Source organism: Geotrypetes seraphini, chromosome 14, assembly GCF_902459505.1.
Source record: "Geotrypetes seraphini chromosome 14, aGeoSer1.1, whole genome shotgun sequence".
In the NCBI taxonomy this organism is placed as follows: domain Eukaryota; kingdom Metazoa; phylum Chordata; class Amphibia; order Gymnophiona; family Dermophiidae; genus Geotrypetes; species Geotrypetes seraphini.
In genome coordinates this window covers 13419895-13443818 of record NC_047097.1, presented here as the reverse complement: position 1 = coordinate 13443818, position 23924 = coordinate 13419895, and the positions used below count along the sequence as shown (strand labels likewise).

The following is a 23924-nucleotide window of genomic DNA, read 5'->3' as shown; positions in this document are numbered from 1 at the left end:
ATGAGTTGAAGATGCTGCATGCACTGCGGCTACCCAGGACCTCCTCAATTTCTGATGTTCCAAGTCTGTAAGTCGGGTTTCTTGCAGACAGGCTATGTCGACCTTATGTCGTTTGAGCTGTGTTAAAATTTTTGTTCGTTTTATGGGAGAGGTAATGCCCGAAACATTCCAGGATACTATTCTCAAAGTGTTAGCCAGCAGGTATAAAAGGGGCTAGTACAATCATATAAGATGCTAAGTGCGGAAAAAATCCACCCCGGGTTCCCAGCCATACCCAGGGCAGCCACATGACGCTCAGGACCTGCCCGAGCAGCACCAGTACCATAGTAAATGTCAGGTGCAGGAGTCTCGCAGCAGGGTCTGATCCCAACCTTCCCAATAATCGAAAGAATACCAGCAGCAACCACGTCGGCCAAGGACTCCCCCCCTCCCTTCCCAACCTTCTCCCCAATTGCATGGTTGTGGTCACAGCCTCAGGTTCGCCCTAGGCGGTCCCAAAGGTGTGAAAGATCACAAAACAATGCCACTCCGGCCTCCGAATTCCCATACAGTAAATACAATAGTCATAAGAGCAGTCTGCAGAGCAAATGAACGTTAGGATGAGCTCAAATATACAGTATATCAATTTCTGAACTAGAACAGGAAAAAAACACAAAATTGTAAACAAACTTAAACCAGAATAGCAAGTAACAGCCATATTATCTGAGATCCAGACTTCCCTCAAACCAGGAGATCCCGGTGCATCCACAATTCCACAGGCACACAGGAGCATGTGAAAAACAAGGAAGCACACCATGTGCTCTTTCATATAAGGTCCGACTGGGGCAACGCTTTCTCTTTTTATATCCATCCAGCACGGCGCTGACAAAATGGCGCTGATCACCTCCACAGCCGTGACTCTGCCAGCCCCTCCAGAGCGACTGAGGGTGAAGCCTCCAGTCCATGGCAGCTTCATGGCTAAGACATCTTGGTGGGGTGCCCGACGAGAGAGTCAGACATGCTGAAGAGGACACAAATACGCCCTTGCCCAAGAAACCATCTCCAGCGGGCCCCCATGGAGCCTAGAACCTATAGGAAATCATGAGCAGGAGGCGCCAACTTGTGGATTGTTTTGGGGTTTTTTAAAATAAAAACTCCAAAATCTGCCAACATAGCTTCTGTCTCCAAGCCCCAGGCAAGTATACATGGTCCGCTGCCGAATCAAACAAGCAACCCGCGGAAATCCAGAAACTGAGTGGATGACAAATGGCTTTAAGATGAAGTTGACAAACCAGCCCAGGTCCTCCAGAACTCGGAATACCCGTTCCACCGTGGTGCTCCCCGTTTCCGACGCTCTGAGGAATCAGTTGTCCAGATATGGGTGAACTTGCAACCTCCTCCTCCTCCAATGAGACTCCCCAACCACCAGCACAGTGGTGAAGGTCCGGGGTGCTATCGTCAGACCACATGGCAGAGCCGAAAACTGATAATGCTGATCCCGCATATGAAACCTCAGAAAGTAGCGGTGAGCTGGAAAAAATGGGAATCTGTAAATCCGCCTCAGTGAAATCCAGAGAGGCCAAAACTCCCCTGGAGCCACTGCTGCAAAGAAAAGATCTCACGGTCTCCCTCCGGAACTGAGTAAGCTTGAGAGCCATACGCAGGTATTTTAGATCCAGATCTACTGAAGCATTCTTTAGTACGATCAAGTATACAGAATATCTGCCTGAGCCTAAAAGGGCTATTAGCACTGGCTCTATCGCTCGAATATCCAGGAAACGCTGACCAGTATCCTGGACTATGTGCGCTGCATCCGGTCTCCTGACAGGAGAAGCCACAAACCAATCTAACAGGGGTTGGGCAAATGCCAGCTTGTAGCCTGACCGAAGAAATTCCAAGACCCACTAGTCTGCAGCAGTGTGCACCTAGGTCTGCAGACGCTCCAAGATCCAATCCCCTATCTACAGAGGGGTACTCAGCAACCTGGCATCATTCATTTTTTTTTTTCTTTTGGATAAGTCAGGCAGAGGCAGGCTGAGAGCGCTTGTAGTTTGCAAATCAACCCCTGGAACCCTGAAAGGATCTCTGCGACAAGGAAGGAGAATGTGGTCTGAAGGCACAAAAAAATCCTTCAGAAGCCCCAAAAAGGGGGGCGCCATACCATCCAGCAACGCCTGTAGATGACAATCCATCACTGAAGTCAAGAGGGCATCCAGTCAATTGCCCAACAGCTCCTTGAAAGGTAGCGGGCTAAAGCCTACTGCCGAACCCAAAACATTTGTGGGCTGACATAGAATACGCTGACTCTGAAGCCAGCCATCTTAAACGGACATAGAATCATCCATCATGAAGTCCATCCCAGCCATCAGAAGCTGAGGAGGAGGCACTACTGCCTCAGTCTGTAGCATAAGTAGCAAGTTAGGCAGGCGTGGCATAAAGGACATCACCACAGCAGCTTTAACTAAATTAGCAGAGCTAAAAATTGTCACTGGGCAGTGACGTGCGTCAAGACACCTAAGGGAATCATCTAGGGAAATTGCCTAGGGCCGCCACAATATTAGCTGTCACTCCTGTGCCCGAGGATACCGGCGGGAGATAGCGCTACAGAAAATCCCATCTGGAGATTCCATAACTATGAGACTGATATCCGGATGCCATGGAAAGGACTCAGACTGTGAGCACACGCTGCAAAGCCAGGGAGAAGTAGTAACAGAAATAGAAGGATGAGGCTTGGCATCCAAGCTCAAGCCCTGCATAGACTCAGCAATCAGATCAAGCAGCACCACAAAGTTAAACAAAACTACCACAGTCTGATCAACACCAGGATCCGGAGCCCCTAAGGGATCCACAGATCCAGTATTCCAATCCGGATCCTCCAATCCGAGCAGTGCAGCCTTGCAACCAAATGCTCATTGAGGACCGGATTCGCTGCTGGCGCACCCTGAACTGGCTGCAAAGAAGGAACAGACAGAGCTGACGCAGAAACTGAATGCCCTGAGGAGGAAACATCGGGCACAGACAGAAGGGAACAGAACAGCCAGCAGCTGGATCCTCGGCTGGAAACTCGAAGCACAAAAATCTCATGCACCCTGAGAAGGTATCTGGACCCTGGGGTATAAAGTCACCCTTAGATGATTGAAACTTGTGCATTATAGACTGTGGAGGATCCGTCTTGCGGTTGGCCACTGCTGCCACAGAATCAAGCCCCAAAAGCAAAGAGAGTCGCCTTGATGGGCCAGCTGAGCATGTAATCACCTGCTTCTGTGAAAAGGAGGCTGAACAAGTAATTACCGTATTTTCGCGGATATAACGCGCACCATTGTAAAACGCGCACAGGGGTATAGCGCGCAGAAATCACGATGATATGTACAAAAACTTTTCTATACCGCGCTCAGGCATATAACGCGCATGCTGCCCGACTCTCCTTTCGCCCGCCCTGACTTTCCGTGCGCTGTCCCGACTCTCCGTTCACCCCCCCTGACTTCCGTGCACTGCCCTGACTTTCCGTGCGCTGTCCCGACTCTCCGTTCACCCCCCCTGACTTTCCGTGCACTGTCCTCCCTTGAAGTCCTGTCCCCCCTTGAAGGTCTGTCCCCATCCTGAAAGCCTGATGCCCCCCCCCCGACGTCCGATACATCCCCCCCCCCCCGGCAGGACCACTCGCACCCTCACCCCGAAGGACCGCCGACTCCCCAACAATATCGGGCCAGGAGGGAGCCCAAACCCTCCTGGCCACGGCGACCCCCTAACCCCACCCCGCACTACATTACGGGCAGGAGGGATCCCAGGCCCTCCTGCCCTCGACGCAAACCCCCTCCCCCCAACGACCGCCCCCCCCAAGAACCTCCGCCCGTCCCCCAGCCGACCCGCGACCCCCCTGGCCGACCCCCACGACACCCCCACCCGCCTTCCCCGTACCTTTGTGTAGTTGGGCCAGAAGGGAGCCCAAACCCTCCTGGCCACGGCGACCCCCTAACCCCACCCCGCACTACATTACGGGCAGGAGGGATCCCAGGCCCTCCTGCCCTCGACGCAAACCCCCCTCCCCCCCAGCCGACCCGCGACCCCCCTGGCCGACCCCCACGACCCCCCCACCCCCCTTCCCCGTACCTTTGGAAGTTGGCCGGACAGACGGGAGCCAAACCCGCCTGTCCGGCAGGCAGCCAACGAAGGAATGAGGCCGGATTGGCCCATCCGTCCTAAAGCTCCGCCTACTGGTGGGGCCTAAGGCGCGTGGGCCAATCAGAATAGGCCCTGGAGCCTTAGGTCCCACCTGGGGGCGCGGCCTGAGACACATGGTCGGGTTTGGCCCATGTGCCTCAGGCCGCGCCCCCAGGTGGGACCTAAGGCTCCAGGGCCTATTCTGATTGGCCCACGCGCCTTAGGCCCCACCAGTAGGCGGAGCTTTAGGACGGATGGGCCAATCCGGCCTCATTCCTTCGTTGGCTGCCTGCCGGACAGGCGGGTTTGGCTCCCGTCTGTCCGGCAAACTTCCAAAGGTACGGGGAAGGGGGTGGGGGGGTCGTGGGGGTCGGCCAGGGGGGTCGCGGGTCGGCTGGGGGGGGAGGGGGGGTTGCGTCGAGGGCAGGAGGGCCTGGGATCCCTCCTGCCCGTAATGTAGTGCGGGGTGGGGTTAGGGGGTCGCCGTGGCCAGGGGGGGTTGGGCTCCCTTCTGGCCCAACTACACAAAGGTACGGGGAAGGCGGGTGGGGGTGTCGTGGGGGTCGGCCAGGGGGGTCGCGGGTCGGCTGGGGGACGGGCGGAGGTTCTTGGGGGGGGGCGGTCGTTGGAGGGAGGGGGGTTTGCGTCGAGGGCAGGAGGGCCTGGGATCCCTAATGCCCGTAATGTAGTGCGGGGTGGGGTTAGGGGGTCGCCGTGGCCAGGAGGGTTTGGGCTCCCTCCTGGCCCGATATTGTTGGGGAGTCGGCGGTCCTTCGGGGTGAGGGTGCGAGTGGTCCTGCCGGGGGGGGGGATGTATCGGACGTCGGGGAGTCGGCCGGGCAAGAGGGCTTGGGCTCCCTCTTGCTCCGATCGTGGATGCGGGTGCGGGTGGGAGCGTGTGCGAGCGGTCGTTCGGGGTGGGGGTGCGAGCGGTCCTGCTGGGGGGGTGAATCGGGCGTCGGGCGGGGTGGGAACTATGTTTAAAAACTTTTGTATACCGCGCTCAGGCATATAACGCGCGAGGGGTATGCGCGGTACGTAAAATCACGTATAACGCGCGCGTTATATCCGCGAAAATACGGTACTGCTCCCTCCCGTGCCACATGGCAGGTGGCACAAAAATGCTCAAATTTGGCATGAATCCAACTAGGAGACCCTCAGGTCCCAATTTCAGCAGTTTTCCTGGCAAAAACTCAAATTTATGTGAAATCTGTTTTTTTTATTAAGCAACAAACTACAACAAGTACAAACAGCAGGCAGAAAGTCAAATATAGAACACATAGCTCCCCTCCCCAAGAGGACTGGACTCTTATGTCCTCTCAGGTTACAAAGCGCCCCCCCCCATCCCCCCCAAAGCAGACCCCCTCCCAGAACCCCACACCCCCACCTCTCCCAATCCCCCACCCCCCAGATCAGACAGGCGGAATGGAATACAACTGCAGTCTATTCAAGATACGACTACGAACCCGGGGAGATAAACTGTCCAAATAGGGAGTCCAAATATGAACAAAGTCTCTGCTCCGGCGGCGAGAGGTAGAAACCAACTTGGCCTCCCACCCTAGAAGGTCATGTAATTTATTCCTCCAGTACCAGAAGGAGGGCGGGGTATCTGCCAGCCAGAAATTCAATATACACTTCTTCCCCAAAATATAACATTTGCTCAAAAACAGTTTCTCCGCAGAGGCATACACAGAAAACAAAGAAAAATGAGCGAACAGCATATGATATGCAGAGACAGGAACAGACACCCATAGGAGACCCTGAAGAAAGGAAGCCAAGGCCCCCCCAAAACTCTGAATACTCTCACATTCCCAAAGACCATGAAAATAAGAGTTCACCTCCGCTTGACAGGTGAGACAGTATTGGGTAGCGACACAACCCATATGGTAGGCCCGGCTCTGGGAGGCATACCCTCTCATCAAGGTCCTGAAGTGGCACTCTCGGAGCTCCGCACTATGCACCAGAGTAGGAATATGGCGAATAGCCCACAGCAAAAACCCCACCCCAAGCTCCTGCCCCAAATCCCTCTGCCAAGCCTCCAGCACCACGGTAAAATCCCTCGGGGGCCCTAGTGCCCTAAGCTGTTTGTGATATACGGAGACCGAGATCCCAGAGGCAAGGTCCTCTCCCCCCTCCAAAAAGGCACGAAAACTGATCCCAAAATCCAAAGAAAGAGAGCTCCGCGGAAGGGACTGCACATAATGCCGCAATTGACAATGAGCAAAGAGAAGGCCCGAGAAGGCAGACCACAACGCAGCAACTCATCGCAAGAGAGGAGCGTCCCATCCTCCCGCATCATATGAAAAAGAAACTCAAACCCTCGAGCCCGCCAGCGCCCAAAGACAGAGGGAAGCAGCCCCGGGAGAAAGGAGAGATTACCGGTTAGGGGCAATAACACACTAACATGAGGATCCTGACGCCATAAAGACAGCACCCGTTGCCACATTTCCCAAAGGGGGCGAAACAAAACACTACGGCGACAGAACCCCGGCAGAACCGCCATCCGAGACTGCAATAGAGAGAGCAGATGAGAAGGATAATAATAGTCGCGCTCCAGGAAAATATCAGTATAAAGGTCAGTACCCAAGACCCAGTCCCGGACATGGCGTAAAAGACACGCCTGATTATAAAGAGCCATATCCGGCACCCCAAAACCGCCCCGGTCCCAGGAGCCCACCAGCAAATGCCACCGCAACTTCGGTCTCCGACCCCCCCAAAAGAATTTAGACAACAAGGAGGAGAGAGCCCGGATATCCTTACGCAAGAGATACAGCGGTAAAGTCTGTAAAACATAAAGCCACTTAGGGAATAAAACCATCCGAAAAAGTTGCACCCTCCCCATCAAAGAAAGCGGCAGATTACGCCAAGCGGCCAACACGGAACCGTAATGGAGAGCAAACGAGCGACATTCAACCGGTAGAGCTCCCGAACATCCATGGACAACTGCACGCCCAAATAGCGAAACGAGGAATCCGCCCATTGCAAGGGAAAAGTCCCTCTCCAAGAACGCCGCAGACCTGCATCAGAGGCCAAAGCCTCCGATTTCTTTAAATTTAAGGTGAACCCAGAAAAATCTCCATACTCCCATACACTCTCCAAGAGAGTAGATAAGGAACGCTGCGGATCAGTCAAAAAGACCAAAAGATCATCAGCGAAGGCCGCAATCTTAAAATGAGCGGCCCCCAATTGAAGACCCCTGATGTCAACATTAGATTGCAGCTCTCTGATCAAGGGATCCAAAGAAAGCACAAACAGCAAAGGCGACAGGGGACAGCCCTGACGGGTCCCCCTACTGATGGAAAAGGGGTCCGAATAGCCACCATTCACCGAAATCCGCGCCACCGGATCACTATATAGCACTAAAAGGGCGTTAAGAAAAAAAGGGCCAAAGCCATAGGCCCGCAGCGTAGCAAAGAGGAACCCCCACCGCACCCGATCAAAAGCCTTTTCGGCATCAAAACTCACAAGTACTGCGGGGTCACCGTCCATAGCAGACTTCTCCAGGGCCAGCAAGATACGGCGAAGATTCTTAGATACCGGCCGATCACGCACAAATCCTACCTGCTGGTCCGATATTAAAGAAGGCAGCACTCTAGCCAAACGATTCGCCAGCACCTTAGCCATCAATTTCGTCTCAAAATTCAGCAGGGAAATGGGTCTATAGGAGTCCGGCAGAGTGGGGTCCCTACCCGGCTTAGGAAGAACTAACCCCTGTTACCTAAACAACCGCCTAAACCATTACCGCTCATCAAGATCAAGAAGAACTCAAAACCTATTCACCTTCCCACCTAATAATGGAACCCGTCTTAAGAAACTATACGACAGCCTTCTAGCGACACAGGCAGCAAAAATTGACCCCACAATCACCAAACTAATGATCAATACAACAGACATCAAAGTGTTTCGAAAAGAAATCAAAACATTTCTATTCAGAAAACACGTCATTACCAACTAATATCCTCCCTTTATGCACAAGCTCTCCCTCAATAGAATAACACATTAATTCAATTCTTAGAACCTTTCCTATCATACATACTCTGATTCCTATATAAACATTTTCCACACTATCCAATAAATTTCTTACTTCATTATTAGGTAACTTCCAATCTGTAAACCGTATATACTGATAATCTCCACTATATTCTGTTATCACTTGATTCCCTTGATATGTAATTCTCAAAATTGAATCCTCTACCACACCATGTAATGTACACGAATCACTGTTATGTAATTTATCTAGATAATCTATATTACGCAATTCTTTTGGTAATTCCTATAATTTGTATTCCGCCTTGAACAATATATAATGTATAATGTATTCGAAATTAATTTTCCTATGAACTGTTTTTCCTACCTTCTTCTACTCTATGTTTATAACCTAACTAATTTATTTTTCTCAAGTACTTTAGCAAGAATGTGAGCCTTTGAGACAGTCAGGGAATTCTAAGTACTTTCTCTTCATCTTAATTAATCTTACTTATTGCATTTCTTCTGTTTATACTGTAAACCGCTTAGAACCTCACGGTACAGCGGTATATAAGAAATAAAATTATTATTATTATTATTATCTGAGCAGAATTCAAATAACGTGGCAAAAACCCCTTAGCCACATTCAAATTAAAAATTTCAGACAACACCATCCACCAGCACCTTATAAAATTCACCACGGTAGCCATCGGGTCCCGGAGCCTTGCCCAACGGGCTAGCACGAATCACCCATGCCACTTCCTCCACCTCCACAGGGCGTTCCAACATTGCCAAGTCAACAGGAGAGAGATGGGGTAAATCCAAGCTGTCCAAATAAACCCCCCCATCAAGCACATCCGGGCCAGGCGCGGCATACAAGTCAGCAAAAAAATCCCGCAGAATACGACTAATATCCTCAGTCTTATGGTAAAGCGTGCCCTGCGCATCGCGCAAAGCTGTGACCCCCGCGGACCCACGAGAGGAGCGAGCTAAACGCGCCAACATCCTGCTACTCTTATTAGCGAACCGGAAGAGCTGGAATTGATAGTGTTCCCGAGATCTCTGAGCCCCCCTATGCAGGAGCTCATTCAAGGCCTGCTGCGCCTCCAAAAGCTGCGTCTTAAGCGCCAACGTGGCGGCACTTGCAAAGCGGTGCCGCAGAGTCCGAACTCTATGCTCCCAGGCCAGAATCTCTCTCTGACGCGCTCGAGCCTCAAAGGCAACAAATGACACGATTTCCCCACGCAACACTGCTTTCGCAGCCTCCCAATAGAGTATGGGGTCCTCTCGATGCTGCAGATTCGCACTTTGGAATTCCCTCCATCTAGCCAACAAAAATTCGTGAAAGCGGGTATTACGATATGAAACACCTCCTCCCCGAGGTGACCCCCAAAGCCACCGCAGGCCCACCCAGGCATGATCCGATATTTCAATCGGTCCCAGGATGGCTTCCTGAACCCTAGGGAGGAGATCCCAGGAAAGAAGAATAAAATCAATACGTGAAAGCGTCCCATGTGCTCGAGACAAATGAGAATAGTCCTGCTCCACCGGATGAAGAACCCTCCAAACATCCAATAAGTTCAAAGAGGAAGCCAGCATGCTAGCCCCAGTGCAGGCCCTTAGCGACTCCCGTCCCACCGAAGAAGAACGATCCAGCAGTGGATCAGGGACCTCGTTGAAGTCGCCCCCGAGAATCAAGGGAATATCGCCAAACTGCAACAAAAGGTTATGCAACTTCTGAAAAAATTTGGCAGAAGGATTGTTAGGAGCATAAAGATTACAAAACAACAAAGGCTTATTGTTAAGAGAGACCGAGGCAAGAATGTACCGACCTTCAGGATCCCGAAGCACCTTATGTACCTGCAGGTGAAGGCCCTTACGAAAAAGTATCACTACACCTCCCTTCCCCCCCCAGAGCCGGAGCCTCCAAATGCGTACCCACCCACCAAGTGCAGAGCTTAGCATGCTCTACAGAGGACAACCGGGTCTCCTGTAGAAAAGCAATGGAGGCCCTCTTACGATTCAGTGCTTGCAATATTTTATACCGCTTAATAGGCGAGTGTATCCCCCCCACATTCCAAGAAATCAGATTATGTTCCAGGAAAGACTAAAAAGAGCGCCAAAAGCAGATACAGAATATCCCATCGCAGCATGCCAGAGGAGCATCCCAGCCACCACCCCTCCAACCACACACTCAAAAAAAAAACGCCCATCCCCCACCTGTCTGAACCAAAGGAAACCCCAGTCCCCCCCGACCCCCCCACCCCTCCCCCATCCCCCCAACTCCCCCGACCCTCCCCCGCCCCCCAACCCTTGCCAATCCAAATACTGCACCCCAATAGGTGCCACTTCCAGAAAGCAGGCGCGCCCGCTGCAGGCCTCCCTCAAACCCCTCAGCCCCCCCCAAAAAACCCAGAAACTAGCAGTCAAAGACCAACACCGAAAGGGAAAGGAAAACTATCTGTGCCAGGGACCAGAACCTCCAAACCGAAACAGACCCCTACCTCCCCCCCAGGCATCCCATGAGCAAACAAACACTCTCCATCCCCACAGCCAACAAGCGGACCCAACACCCAACACCTACACGTCTCTCCCCCATCCACTCCTCCACCCAGGCTATCTGACACACCGATACAACCCCCCTAGACAAACCCTACTACCACCCTCTCCAGAGCCACGCCGTCACCCACCCACACTCATACCGATACAGACCAAACACTCTCCCCCCTTCCCCGACACAGCAAGGCAAAACAGACACAAAATGCAGAGAACCCAACAAATGAAGCACTGTTCGTAGTGTGGAGTGAAAGCAGGTGAAGTCCCAGCGTCCAAGGGGGAAGACCCACAGGGGAGACAGCGCAACACCCACAAAGTCAAGGTCCACAGCTGCGAACTCCCAGCACAGCCAACCCCACCGAAGAAGACGGTCAGAAGATCACGGTGCCGCCTCCGGAAACTTTTCCTCCACAAACCGCTGGGCCTCCTCCGGCGTATCAAACTGGTGCGACTGGCCAGAGTGCATCACCCTCAGCCTCGCTGGATACTGAAGAGAAAAAGGAATACTGCGCCTGACAAGACTGGAACAGAGGGGAGAAAACTTGCACCGAGCCTGAGAGACCTCCGCTGAATAATCCTGGAAACAGAGGACCGGCTTGTTGTTGTAGAGCAACTTCTTCCCCTGGCGCAGGGCTCTAAGGACCGCAATCTTATGGCGATAGTTGAGCAGACGGCATATGACCACCCGTGGATGATCCAGGCCATCTCTCCGGGACCCCAGGCGGTGCGCCCGCTCGATATAGAGGGGGCCCAGCTGCTGCGGAAGGGCCAAAGACTCCATCAGCCACTTCTCCAAAAAGTCCCCCAGGTCAGAGTCCCCCAGAGACTCAGGCAAACCCACAAACCGCAGGTTGTTCCGGCGGGACCGGTTCTCCAGGTCCTCCACCTTTGCCCGGAGCGCCGCCAGAGAGGTAGAGTGGCCCGCCTGGTCTTGCGTGAGCCTCTGCACAGCGTCCTCAGTAGAGCTGACCCGCTGCTGTGTCTCCCTTACCTCCGAGGACAAAGCGGCAAAACGCTGATCCAGGGTGTCCAGCTTGTCCAAAATACATTGCAGCTTGTCCCCCAGCGTGCCCTCCAGCGCAGCCTGCACTTCCGCTGTAACCTCCGCGACCCAGAGGGAGCTGGGGGTTTCGGGCGATGCAGGCGCAACGTGCGCCGCCATTTTACTTTCAGGCAGCTTCCTTCGCTCGCGGTTCATCTTGTTCGGACGAGCGGCCATCCCCCAAACAGCCGCGAAATCGCTGCGGGGACACCCGACAGTGCTCCCCTGCGTGCAGACACCGGGAGCCGAGGTATTCAATGCCGATTAGCAATAATTACTGCCGCGGGCGCGCCGGAGCCACGAGCCTGTCCTGCTCACAGCCCCATGCTTCCGCCGGAAGTCCGCAAAAACTCAAATTTAAAGAAGCACAGAGAAGTTAAAAAAAAAAAAAATGATTGCTGAAAATCCAAGATGGCCGCCGGACCCAAATTTGCACCACAAACGGCATTTCACGAAATAAAAAAAAATTACCAAAATAGGATTTTTCAGGTGGGGGAACAAAGAGTATCACTATAAAACCCTCAAAACCCCTCGAAATTAAGTTTTAGAAATCGTTGTTGGAGCCTGTTAGCTCCTCTTACTCACAAACGCTGGTCACAGAAACTGCAGCTGCTCTCTAGCCCTGATTAAGAGCCAGAGTGAGAATTCACTGCCACACTGCTAGAAAAGCTGCCTCAAGCTGATCTTTGGACTGCCGGTCAGACTCCACTGCCTGACTTTGCCTCCACCCCTGCAGACCACCGATTTTCGCAGAGACAGGCGGAGGCACGAAAATGCAGCCTGCACACTGTGGAACACCACTGAGCCTCCTAAGTGTGCTGAACAGTCTGCACTCAATCTCCCGCTTAACAGGGAGTAAGATAAGGCCAAGAAAGGCCCTGACCTCCAAGGAAGAGTAGCAGACTGGCTGACAGGTACCCCGAAGGGATCAGGGATCGGTTTGTCAGCTACAGACCGAAGTCTGTGAATTCTCACGCAGGCAGCACTTCAAATGTCTGTAGAACGCGAAAGGGAATTAAACTACATTGAAATAAAAATAATAAATTAGAGAAAGCAGAACACATTGCAACCACATGCAGAAGAAAAAGACTGAAGGAAGGAGCTAAGTTAGCCTATGATGTGCCCTAAAGGCGGAGTGAAAAACTTATAGTTCCCTTCTGCAACTCATGCTAGTAAAGGGAAATAACCCTTAGGTCTAGAATGTCTCACTGATTGCACTGGAAGTAGTGTTATTGCTTAAAGGTCTCTGAGGTGGTTTTCTCCCTGCAGTATACATTCTTATTAGCTGTACTATATAATGGGTGTGTTTTCTGGTTTATTTGCTCCTGATAAATACACCCAAGTTGCCTTTTTCCATTGTGGTAACCTGTCCCTAGCCTCAAAAATCTCTAAAATTAACTTTAAGGATCTCCCCCCTTCTCCCCCTGAATTTTCCATAGGCTGTAACAGCCTTACTCGCTGTGTCATGCTAGATGCTGGGAGCTGATCAAAGAGAACCTCTAGTCAGAGGCATGAGAAGATTTCTGCTTCAGACAAGTCTGAAAAAGGGAAAATGGCTTGTTTCTTCAGACTGCTATCCAGTCCCCTGTGGCATCAGACTATCAGACCCCCACTGTAGCCTGCACAATGTTGAGGGGAGAATGCAGTCAGCCCCGATCCTGGTACAAAACACCACGGAAGCCGCACAGCTTGCGCTCAAGTCCACTGTGGATGAAACCTGGGGCAAGCCTGTTTCCAAGGGAATGGTCCCTGAGCTTCCAGACTGTTAATGCAACCCAGCCACACAGGAATCATGCAAAGCATGTGCCTACAGACTACTGGCCTCTGCTCTGAGAGTCTGTACCTTCTCGCAGTCATAGGGTTCCTTTTACAAAGGTAGGCTAGCGTTTTTAGTGCATGCTTGGCGCTATCGCCTCCTTTTAAGCAGGCAGTAATTTTTCAGCTAGCGTGCGCTATAGCATGCGCTAATCTTGTGCGTGCGCTAAAAACGCTAGCGCACCTTAGTAAAAGGAGCCCATAGATGTCTTGGGGGAACCGAGAGTCTCCACTAGTGCTGCCCGATTCACGATTCATTTCAGATGAATCAGTTTGAATCGATTCAAAAACAAACAAACAAAAAAATCGGCCTCCTGATTCGCACTGACCCTCCCCCCTCGCCCCCTAAAGCAGGATCGGCAGTGCTGCCTCTTGCTGGCCTGCCGCTGCTGCTTTAGAGGCGAAGGGAGCGTTAGTGCTTCCCCCCTGGCCTCCCAGCATCAATTTACCTCAGTTCATCAGCCTGCATAAGATCGCTAGTGTTAGTGATCTTTGCAAGCTGCCATCGGGTCTTCGAGCTAACACTAGCAATCTTATGCAGGCTGATGAACTGAGGTAAATTGAGGCCAGGGGGAACACGCAGGCCTTCCGGTGGGGAGGGGGTTGTACAAGTCTTCAGTGGGGACAGGCAGGCCTTGGGTGCAGGCCTTCAGGGGGCATAGGCAAGCCTTGGGTGCAGGCCTTCGGGGGAAGGCAGGCCTTCAGGGGGGAGACAGACCTTCAGGGGAATGGTCCCTTGTGTAGAAGTACACAGAGGGAGGGAAGGGGGGTTCAAAGAGATGTGCATATGCCGTCTTGGGGGGGGGGGAAGAAATAATGGGTCTAAATATAGAGGAGAGGGAGAGAGATGATGGGCAATGGGATTTAGGGAGGGAAGGAAAAGAAAGGGAGAGATGGTGGACCCTGGGGCGGTAGGGAAGGAGGGAAAGATGCTGGATGAAAGGGTAGTTGAGAAAAGGTGGATCTGTGGATGGAAATGAAAAAAAGGAAATATGCCAGACCTCTGGGGGAGGGAAGGGAAACAGAAGAGGAAGACAGAGATAGAAGATTGGATGGTTAGTACGAAGAAAAAAGGAGATCCTGGCAAGCAAGTTTATCAGAAGACAACCAGAGCCTGGGACCAAGATTTGAATAAGGACCAGACAACATTTTATTTTCTGTTTTGTGATTACAATATGTCAGATTTGAAACGTGTATCCTGCCAGAGCTGGTGTTAGACCACAAATGTGAGCTAGGATTTAACAGAGAGAGGAAAAGTCTTTTTTGTTTGTTTACACCAAAGTGCCAGTGTGGTTAGGAGAAGGCAAAGGGGATGAAGAGGCTATAAAAAGGGTGAAGAGATTATAAAATAAACCCACCATGATGTTTAAAAAAAAAAAACCCACCCAATTGGGCAGGAAAATCTAATCGCATCGAATCGAAAAATCAATTCAATAGGCTGAATTGAATAGAAATTTTTCTTCCTGAATCGGGCAGCACTAGTCTCCACGAATTTCGATTCGATTCAGCCTACTGAATCGGTTTTTCGATTCGATTTTCCTGCCCAATTGGGTGTTTTTATTTTATAGCCTCTTCACCCCCTTTGCCTTCTCCTAACCACACTGGCGCTGTGGTGTAAATAAAATAAACAAACAAAAAAGACTTTTCCTCTCTCTGTTAAATCCTAGCTCACATTTGCGGTCTAACACCAGCTCTGACAGGATACACGTTTCAAATCTGACATATTGTAATCACAAAAGGGAAAATATAATTAATTTTTCTACCTGTTGGTCCCAGGCTCTGGTTGTCTTCTGATAACTTGCTTGCCAGGGTCTCCTTCTTTCTTCTTTCTCCATTCTAACCATCTATCTGCCATCTCTGTCCTCTCCTTCCATTTCCCTTCTCTCCCCGGAGGTCTGGCATCTTTCTTTTTCTTCATCTCCATCCACAGAGCCATCTTTTCTTAACTACCCTTTCATCCAGCATCTCTCTCTCCTTCCCCACCACCCCAGAGTCCACAATCTCTCCCTTTCGTTTCCCTACTACTTTCCTATCCAGTATCTCTATCCACCCCTTCCACACCATCCCTTGTGTCCAACTTCTCTCCCGTTCTGTTCCTTCCCTCCCTAAATCCCATTGTCCATCATCTCTCTTCCTCTCCTCTATTTTCAGACCCATTATTTCTTCCCCCCCAAAGTCTGGCATATGCACGTCTCTTTGAACTCCCCCTTCTCTCCCTCCCTCCGTCTACTTCTACACCAGGGCCCCCCTCCCCTGGTCTGTCTCCCCCTTGAAGGCCTGCACCTCCCCGTGAAGGCCTGTCCCACTCGAAGTCCTACATCCCCCCCGAAGACTTGCCTGCCTGCCTGTCCCCCCTGAAGGCCTGCATTCCCCCCAAGGCCTGCCTGCCTGTCCCCTTTGAAGGCCTGCATCCCCCCCGAAGGCCTGCCTGTCCCCCCCCCCTTTGAAGGCCTGCATCTCCCCCGAAGGCCTGTCTCCCCCCTTTCAAGGCCTGCATCTCCCCTGAAGGTCTGCACCCCCCTCCCCCGGAAGGCTGCACCCCACCAGAAGGCCATCCCCCCCAAAGGACTACACTTCCTCCTTGCATCTTCCCCACTGGCCTCCCGAATCAATCTTCTTAACTTCAGCAGCCTGCAATAAGATCGCTGGCGATAGCGATCTTTGCAAGCTGCTGAACGGCTTTGGAGCGTCTTCTCTCTGCTGCGGTCCTGCCCCTTCTCTGACGTCAGAGAAGGGGTGGGACCGCAGCAGAGAGAAGATGCTCTGAAGCCGTTCAGAAGCATGCAATGATCGCTAGTGCCAGCGATCTTATTGCAGGCTGCTGAAGTTAAGAAGATTGATTCAGGAGGCCAGTGGGGAAGACGGAGAGCACATCAATGGGAGGCCAGAGGGTAAGCCACTTCCCTACTGACCCTCCCCACTCGCCCTCTAAAGCAGGAGCGGCAGGCCAGCAAAAGGCAGCGCTGCCGCTCCTGCTTTAGAGGGCGAGTGGGGAGGGTCAGTCAATGAATCGGGAGGCCGATTTTTTGGCGGGGTAAATCGATTCGAATTGATTCACCCAAAATGAATCGGTGAATCGATTCGAATCGTGAATTGGGCAGAACAAAACAGAACAAAAAGCCTCGCTTATGGGAGAAAAACCTTAAACAAAGAAATTAAACGTGAACAGAACAGAGAAAATCCTACAACTTCGCTGAAGAGATTAAGACTGAGGAAATCCAGTAGAGCCCAGAGTGAGAGAGGAGGAGCAGAATAATATGTAAATTAGATTCTCTATAAACTTCACAGTAAAAGAAGATAAATACCCAATGGTCAAGACTGATATTCCTGTTGTACTAGAATTATTTTTATTAAAATTTGATATACCATTTGATCATACGACTGGTCCAAGAGATTTACAATTACAGCACATTACATCATAAAAAATATAAAAAGAAAGAAACTCCATTTAAAAATAGGAATTTTTTTGGATACAAAATATTTGGCATGGGTGTTAAGACATTCATTAGGGCTTTCTGATTTTTTATCCTGTAACAGAGAGTAGGGGATGTGTGGGACAACAAACACTACTACCTCTGGTAATATGTGTAGAAACTGCAGTACTATTATCCTGGTTTGTGAATAATGAATATGTTAATACTGTAGCTTTTAACATAAAGGCACAACAGAATTGGACAAAAGTCATTATACAGTCTAACAATTTTATATTCCAATCTGATTATAATTCACAGATATTTTCTTTCCATTTTTGTTTTAACTAAAATTGAACACGCTCACGGCCCAACAGCTACAGCGGGTATTGACGAATATCCAGAGGGTGTCTCCTAATATCACCCACTGGGAAATGCAGTTGAAAATTGTTCTGAGACTCTATATCCCACCGGAACGTGCAGCCCGGATGGGGATTACTGCCTGAAATGTGCTCAAGCTCACGCTTCATTGGGACATATGCTTTGGACTTGCCCCAAAATTCAGCAGTTTTGGAGACAGCTGGGACATTATATTACGATGCTTTGGGGGAGATGTTGGCGTCCGCAACCGAGAGCATTATTTGGATATTATAATATAGCCACGCCTAAACCCAAAGGAATGTCAGCCTTCGTCACTAGAGTGCTCTTGATGGGGAAGAAAGCAATTCTCACTAACTGGCTGTCCCGAGATCCCCCTTCATATGCCCAATGGAGAGCTTTGATGATACTTCATGCAACTTTGGAGCGGAGACAAGTGGGAGACTTGGATCGTGGACCAGGTCGCAGATTCAGTCAGACCTGGGAATGTTTCTGGCAGGACATCACACCGTATGCTCGCAGTAGACTTTTGAATCATTAGGATTTACCCTCAACTCTCAGTATGAGTAGTGGCAATGGATTCTTGGGGTGGGGAGGGATGGGAAGGGATGGGGGTGGTGTGCACTTGTAATGTTATTTCTTGGATGACTTTGCTAATTGTCTTTGTCATTTATTGTTGAAATAATAAAAATCATTTGAACATAACTAAAATTGGAATTGGTAGAAGATGAACACTAATATTAACTTCTAGAGATTACCTGTATAGTTTGCTTACCATTCTTTTCAATTTCTTTCTGAAGTATTCATACTTTCGTTTATAATCCCTTGAGTAAGGCACTGCCTTTAAAATAAAATATTTTCAACAAATAAAATCCATGTAATAAGGATTCAAAAACATATTAAACCAAACTGCGAAGTAGAGGGCTGAAGCCATCCACTTTATGGTCATGTAACCAAGCCAAATACAGTATATATATATTTTTTAATTCTTATAATAGTGATACTCACATTGGTACAGGCAACCAACAGGTAACTGTCGTTGCTGTATGCATTTGATTACTTCACATATACCTACTGGCACAGATCATTATTACCTTGTGATAACCACTGCTATCAGGACCAAGTACAGGTGCAGGGCATGCTGCATAAAGGGTGCCAAAAGTCCCTGCAGCTGACATCACCAATTGAGCTCCTGCTTCTCTTCCCTACAGCCCAGAGCACCCCTCAATATGTTCAGCACATTCTCCATCTCTCTCTCTCTATCCCCTCTTCTACCTGCAGCTGGGCATCTCTCTCTCTCCCCCAATTCCGCTAAGCCCCGTCATTATATCTTAATGTGTCTTCCCCTGTGGAGGGTGCAAGTATTGCCAGCGACTTATATATGCAACCCATGGCCAACTTCGGACTCTTCCCTCTGCCGCATCCTATCCATCTGATAAGGGCAGGACATGTCACAGGAAGTCTAGAGCAGGCCACAGGATGCACAAGTAATTGCTGCTTCTGCTTTCAGCACCCTCTACAGGGGAAGACATGTTAAAGTACACCAACGAGGTGAGAGAGGAGAGTATTGCTGGACTCGGGAGAAAGAAAGAGAGACATGTTGAACAATAAGAGAGACTGAGGAAGAGGGAGCCGATGTTGGGAGTAGGCTCAGGTTTAGTATGCTAATGCAGATGTTGGGATGCCATAGCTCAAGGAACTGAAACCTAGAGAATGACATGGGACTGTTTCCCACGGATAGCTGCAGCTAACTCACAGGAATGTGGCAAAAAAAGCGGCCTTTCACTGTGGGTGTGAGAACAAGGCTTTTCATCGCCCCCCAGAGTGGTAAATTGCCTTGTCCCCACAGTGAAGGATCTGCTGCAAATCTCCTCCCTTCCCAGCCTGCAGCTCCCCTCATGATTGTGCACCCCCCTCCCTCTCTATCGCAGATCCAACAGCCCCTCTCCTTCACACTCTCCCTCATTCCCAATTGTGGGTCAAAACCGACAAAAAAAACCCCAAACCTGTGACTCCCCTGGGTTGGCCCCTTTGCGCCTCCCAAGGTGGGCCTACTAGCCTCTTAAGAGGCTTCTTGGATGAAGAGGCAGGCAGCATCGCACACAGAGTTGCTCTGAGACCTTCATCCGGCCGAGTCCCTCTTTTTGATGTAGCTTCTGATGTAACTTACATCGGAAGGAGGGACTAGACTGGAAAAAGGTCACGGAGCGTAGAACTATGGTATCCTGCGGTTTTGTATGAGGAGGATGAATTTTAAGAAAATGATGAAAACTCAATTATTTGCCAATGCCTTCTTATGCTAAGGTATATTTCAGTTGATAATCGCCTTTTAGAATTATTTTGACAGCAATGTATGATTTCCTTTTTTTTAATATTCTTTATTCCTTTTCAAGCCAACATAAAGTGCAACAGATAATTAACAAATATTTCAATAAACAGCACTCATTACATTCAAATATAATAATAAGTATATATTACCACCCCACATCCCTCCTCCCCTCCCTGGATGTGTTCAAAACTCATAGAGAAACTAAAGGGTAATACTAATGATCAAGTCAAACAAAATTTTGTTAATGGGTCCCAACTTTTTTTAAAATTACTGTAGTGTTCCAATTGTGTTGCATGTGTATGTTCAAATTTATAAATTTGGCATAAAGATTCCCACCAGAAATTGTAATTTAGCCTATCCCAATTCTTCCAATTTTTCGTGATAAGTTACATTGCAACTCCTGTCATGGTAAGAAATAATTTATTCTTATGTATATCGATTGAACTCTTGGATAATAAAAGAGTGCCAAACAACAGTAGATCATATGATAACGACAGCGAGGTTTCTAATATCGCATTTATTTGACCCTATATAGATCTCCAGAATTTAAGTATCAAGGGACAATAGAATAACAAGTGATCTAATATCTCTGCTTCAAGGTGACAGTGCCAGCATCTATTAGACTTGGAACTATCGAATTTTTGTAATCTAACAAGGGCCCAAAAACTTCTACGTAACAAAAAAAACCATGTCTGTCTTATAGTTGCTGACGCTGTATATCTCATCCTCCAAGTCCAAATACATGGACATTGAGACACAGAAATCTGCTGCTTTATATCAATGCTCCAAATGTCTTTAAGACTAGTTTTTGGTTTCTTATTCCAAAATTCAGATATTAATTTATACCACTTGGCTGCCTGATGTCCCAGGAAATGTATGATTTAACGCTTGCTTGTATTTCTGAATTGATTGAACTTGCGCTCTATCCCCGTTTATAACAAGGGACGATTAATGATGTTGTTTAGACATGTCTATGTTATATGTGATAATCGTAGGGAAGCAAGATTTTATATAAGTGATGTGGAAACCGCATAGTTGTATGCAGTATTTAGATTTTTTAATAAATAAATAAATCTTCATCCATGAAGCTTCTAAGAGGTTGGTAGGCTCACCCAGAAAGGCACAAAGGGGCCGACCCAGAGGAGTTGTAATTTTTTTTGATGGTTTTGACCTGAGATTGGGAGCGAGGCTGTTGGACACGTGATAGGGAGGGAGGGGGCTGCTGCTATACCCACAAAGTGGGGAGGGGGTTAGCTGGGTTGCTGGACCAGCTGGAACTAAAAGGAAGGGAGACAGTTGCTGGATTTGGTCTGGGTATTGGGAGGAAGGGAAAGAAGTGCTTGGCCCATGTAATGGGTGGAATGGAGCTGGAGGGAAGGAAGAAGTGCCAAACCCACACCTCGGCAGTGAAGGGAGGAGATAGAGGAGTTGGACCCACGGGAAGGGGGCTAGAGGGAAGGGAGAGAGGTACAGATCCTGCAGGGAGGAAGAGAGAAGCTGAATCAAGGGAATGAAGGAAGAATAAGTGAAATATTGAACATTTAGAAGGGAGGGAGGAAAGAGTGTGAGAGACACATTGGTGTAAGGGAATAAGAGAGGGGAGAAGTTGGACACAGGGAGATATAGAAAAAGAGGGGAGGGAGATGGTGGGCATGGATGGGAGCATAGGAACAGGGACAAAAAGGGAAATGCTGCATGGGGGTAGTATATGGACACAGATGGGTAATGCCAGACCTGGAAGGGCATATGGATACAGAGAGAAGATGGCTAGATATAGGGAAGAATAAGAACACAGAAGGAAAATGCTGGACAGGGGGGTATAGGGATACAGAGGAGTGATACTTTACACAGGGGGAGAGAATCATAGAATGGTGAGATGATGAAGACAGGGAGATGGGTACAGGGGAAATACTAGAAAGGGACATTTAAGAGAGAGAGAAGGGAAATGCTGAACATGGGGAACAATACATACAGTACACAGAGATAGAAGATGGATAGTGAACATGGAGAAAGAAGAAATGTCAAATGGTCAGGAGACCCTGGCAAGTCAGTTAAGAGAAGACAAAAGAAAATAGAGACCAGCGCCTGAGACCAACATGATTTGAAGAATAAAATGACAAGACAACAAAAGGTAGAAAAAAATAATTGCATTTTCTATTTTATGATTAGAATATCAAATTTGAAATATGTATTCTGCTTTAGCTGGTGTTAGACATAATTGGGGGCTGCAAAGCACAGGCTGTGCTTCTTTAGCTTCCTGCTGGCTTAGGGATCTCTCTAACCATGGGGCAGTTGTCCTAGTTGCACTCCTCTAACACTATTCCTGGCATGTGTGACTGCGGTATTCTGTTAGAATGATTTTTCTGTGTAGCATTTTGTAATAATTTGGCTTATTTAGTTTTCTTGATAGTGGAGGGGGATATTTGTGAAGGGGAGGGAAGACAGGGATTTTGTTGATCCTTGCTCTGTATTATTTGTGTTTATAAAATGACAATTGTATAGAATATTGTTTCTTTTAATACTTTAATAAAATGAGTTCAATATAAAATCATAACTATTTGAGGCTTGTGTGGATGGAATCAGATGGGACAGGGACAAAATTTTTCCCCATGTCATTCTCTACTATAACTTCCTTGAGCCGGCACCAACTTTTATGATCAGTACTGTATAAAAAATATGAACCAGGGCAGGAAAAAATTGCTTTCAAATTTGTTAATTTAAGTCCAAATCCATGCTTAATGATGTTATCAATACCAGTGGAAAATTATTTGGTGAAAGGTTTTAGCTAGGATTCAAACAGATCGGCCCTATACTTGAATTATTTTTCTCTTCAATAAATAGTGCCAGTAAAGAATGCTGTCATATTAAAAGTTTTTCTTTTCCTAAAACATTTGGCAATTCTTTTGGTACCACTGAAATCACAAAATATTAGAAATATCCAAAAATGGGCAGACATTAGAAAATGATTTCCTACATGAAGGAAGCAATTGAATGCGGATACGTTCCTAATGATTGTTATCTAGAAAAAAAAATGTAGGCAACATCCTTTTCTTGATGCCTTCAACAGATGCCGTCATTAGAAGGCCAATTCCTCACAAGTTCGCCAAAATCCTGTCCCACCAGTCGCTCTGAGAGCGACTTCAAACAAATGCGAAGAGCCAGTTTGGGGAAGCCTGAACAGCTGAACGGCAGGGGAAGCCCCAAAGCAGCCTCCTGCCACTGATCTGTTGGGGCTTTTTTCTTTTATTTATGGCACAGATGTTGTGCATGTGTTACACATGCACAATATCTGTCCCATTAAAGAAAGAAAGAAAACATTCCCATGACGGTCCTCCCTACCCCGGGATGAACGACCCCCAGTATCAAAAAATCAGCAGGAGGGATGCCCAACTCCCTCCTGCCACTGCAAACCTCTCCCGCATTTACCCACCCCTGGGATACAGAGGGGGGAGCCTAAGGCCCTGATTGGCTTGACTGAGGGGAGGGGTCGGTTGGGGGGTATGGTAGCCGGAAGGAGTTGGCATCCCTTCTGCTGAGTTTTTGGTACCGGATGTCAAGGCATGGCATGGAATAGCATTTTTTTTTTAATGGTCACATCATCTGTGCCCATAGAAAAAAAACACAAACAAACCAGATTACCAATGAGTTACCAATGAGTTGGCTTTTCTGGATCAGTCCTCCAGATCAGATTCTGGCATGCAAGTTTAGGGCATTGATCGGATGCCTGGTTTTAATATTAATGACCTCATTTGCATGCCAGAATTGGAGAATGTAGAACCGCATGGAAAACCACGCGGTGAGTGTTTTAGGAATTGAGTTGGCAAATACGATCAGTCACTAAACCAGTCAAACGATCGGAGACTTTAGTGTATCTAGCCCTTAGTGCCTTATTGGAATACCATAAAATTTCACAAAAAGCCTCTTTTTTTTTGTTAAAGAAATGCATTTGGAGAAGAGGTGATTGGTGGTAGCATTATATGTTTATTAAATGCCATTACATATTACCCTTTATATTTGGAGGTTTTAATTCCATATACATCACCTAGACTCTTGAGGTCAAGTGACCAAAATTTGTTGGTCATCCCTTCTCTTAAAGTTATTAATACACGGCGGCAGACTATTTTTTCTGTTACGGCTCCCCATCCTGGAATTCTCTTTCAATTCATCTGAGAGATGAAAAGAATCTTGAAAAATTTAAGAGCAAACTAAAGAGTCTTCTTTTTCAAGATACATTCAATGTTTAATTGAACTGCTTTTGGCTCTTAATCCATTTTAACTACTTTGATTG

General features: G+C 48.6%; 1 protein-coding gene across 6 annotated transcripts in view; it reads right to left on the bottom strand.

Moving 5' to 3' along the window:
• Positions 1-23924, bottom strand: part of NEDD4 (NEDD4 E3 ubiquitin protein ligase) — a 319682-nt gene that overhangs the window by 49983 nt on the left and 245775 nt on the right. For all 6 annotated transcript variants that reach the window (XM_033919613.1, XM_033919614.1, XM_033919612.1 and 3 more), the window contains one exon: positions 18083-18148. In XM_033919613.1, the coding sequence (XP_033775504.1) occupies positions 18083-18148 (66 nt within the window). The remainder of the gene's footprint in view (positions 1-18082; positions 18149-23924) is intronic.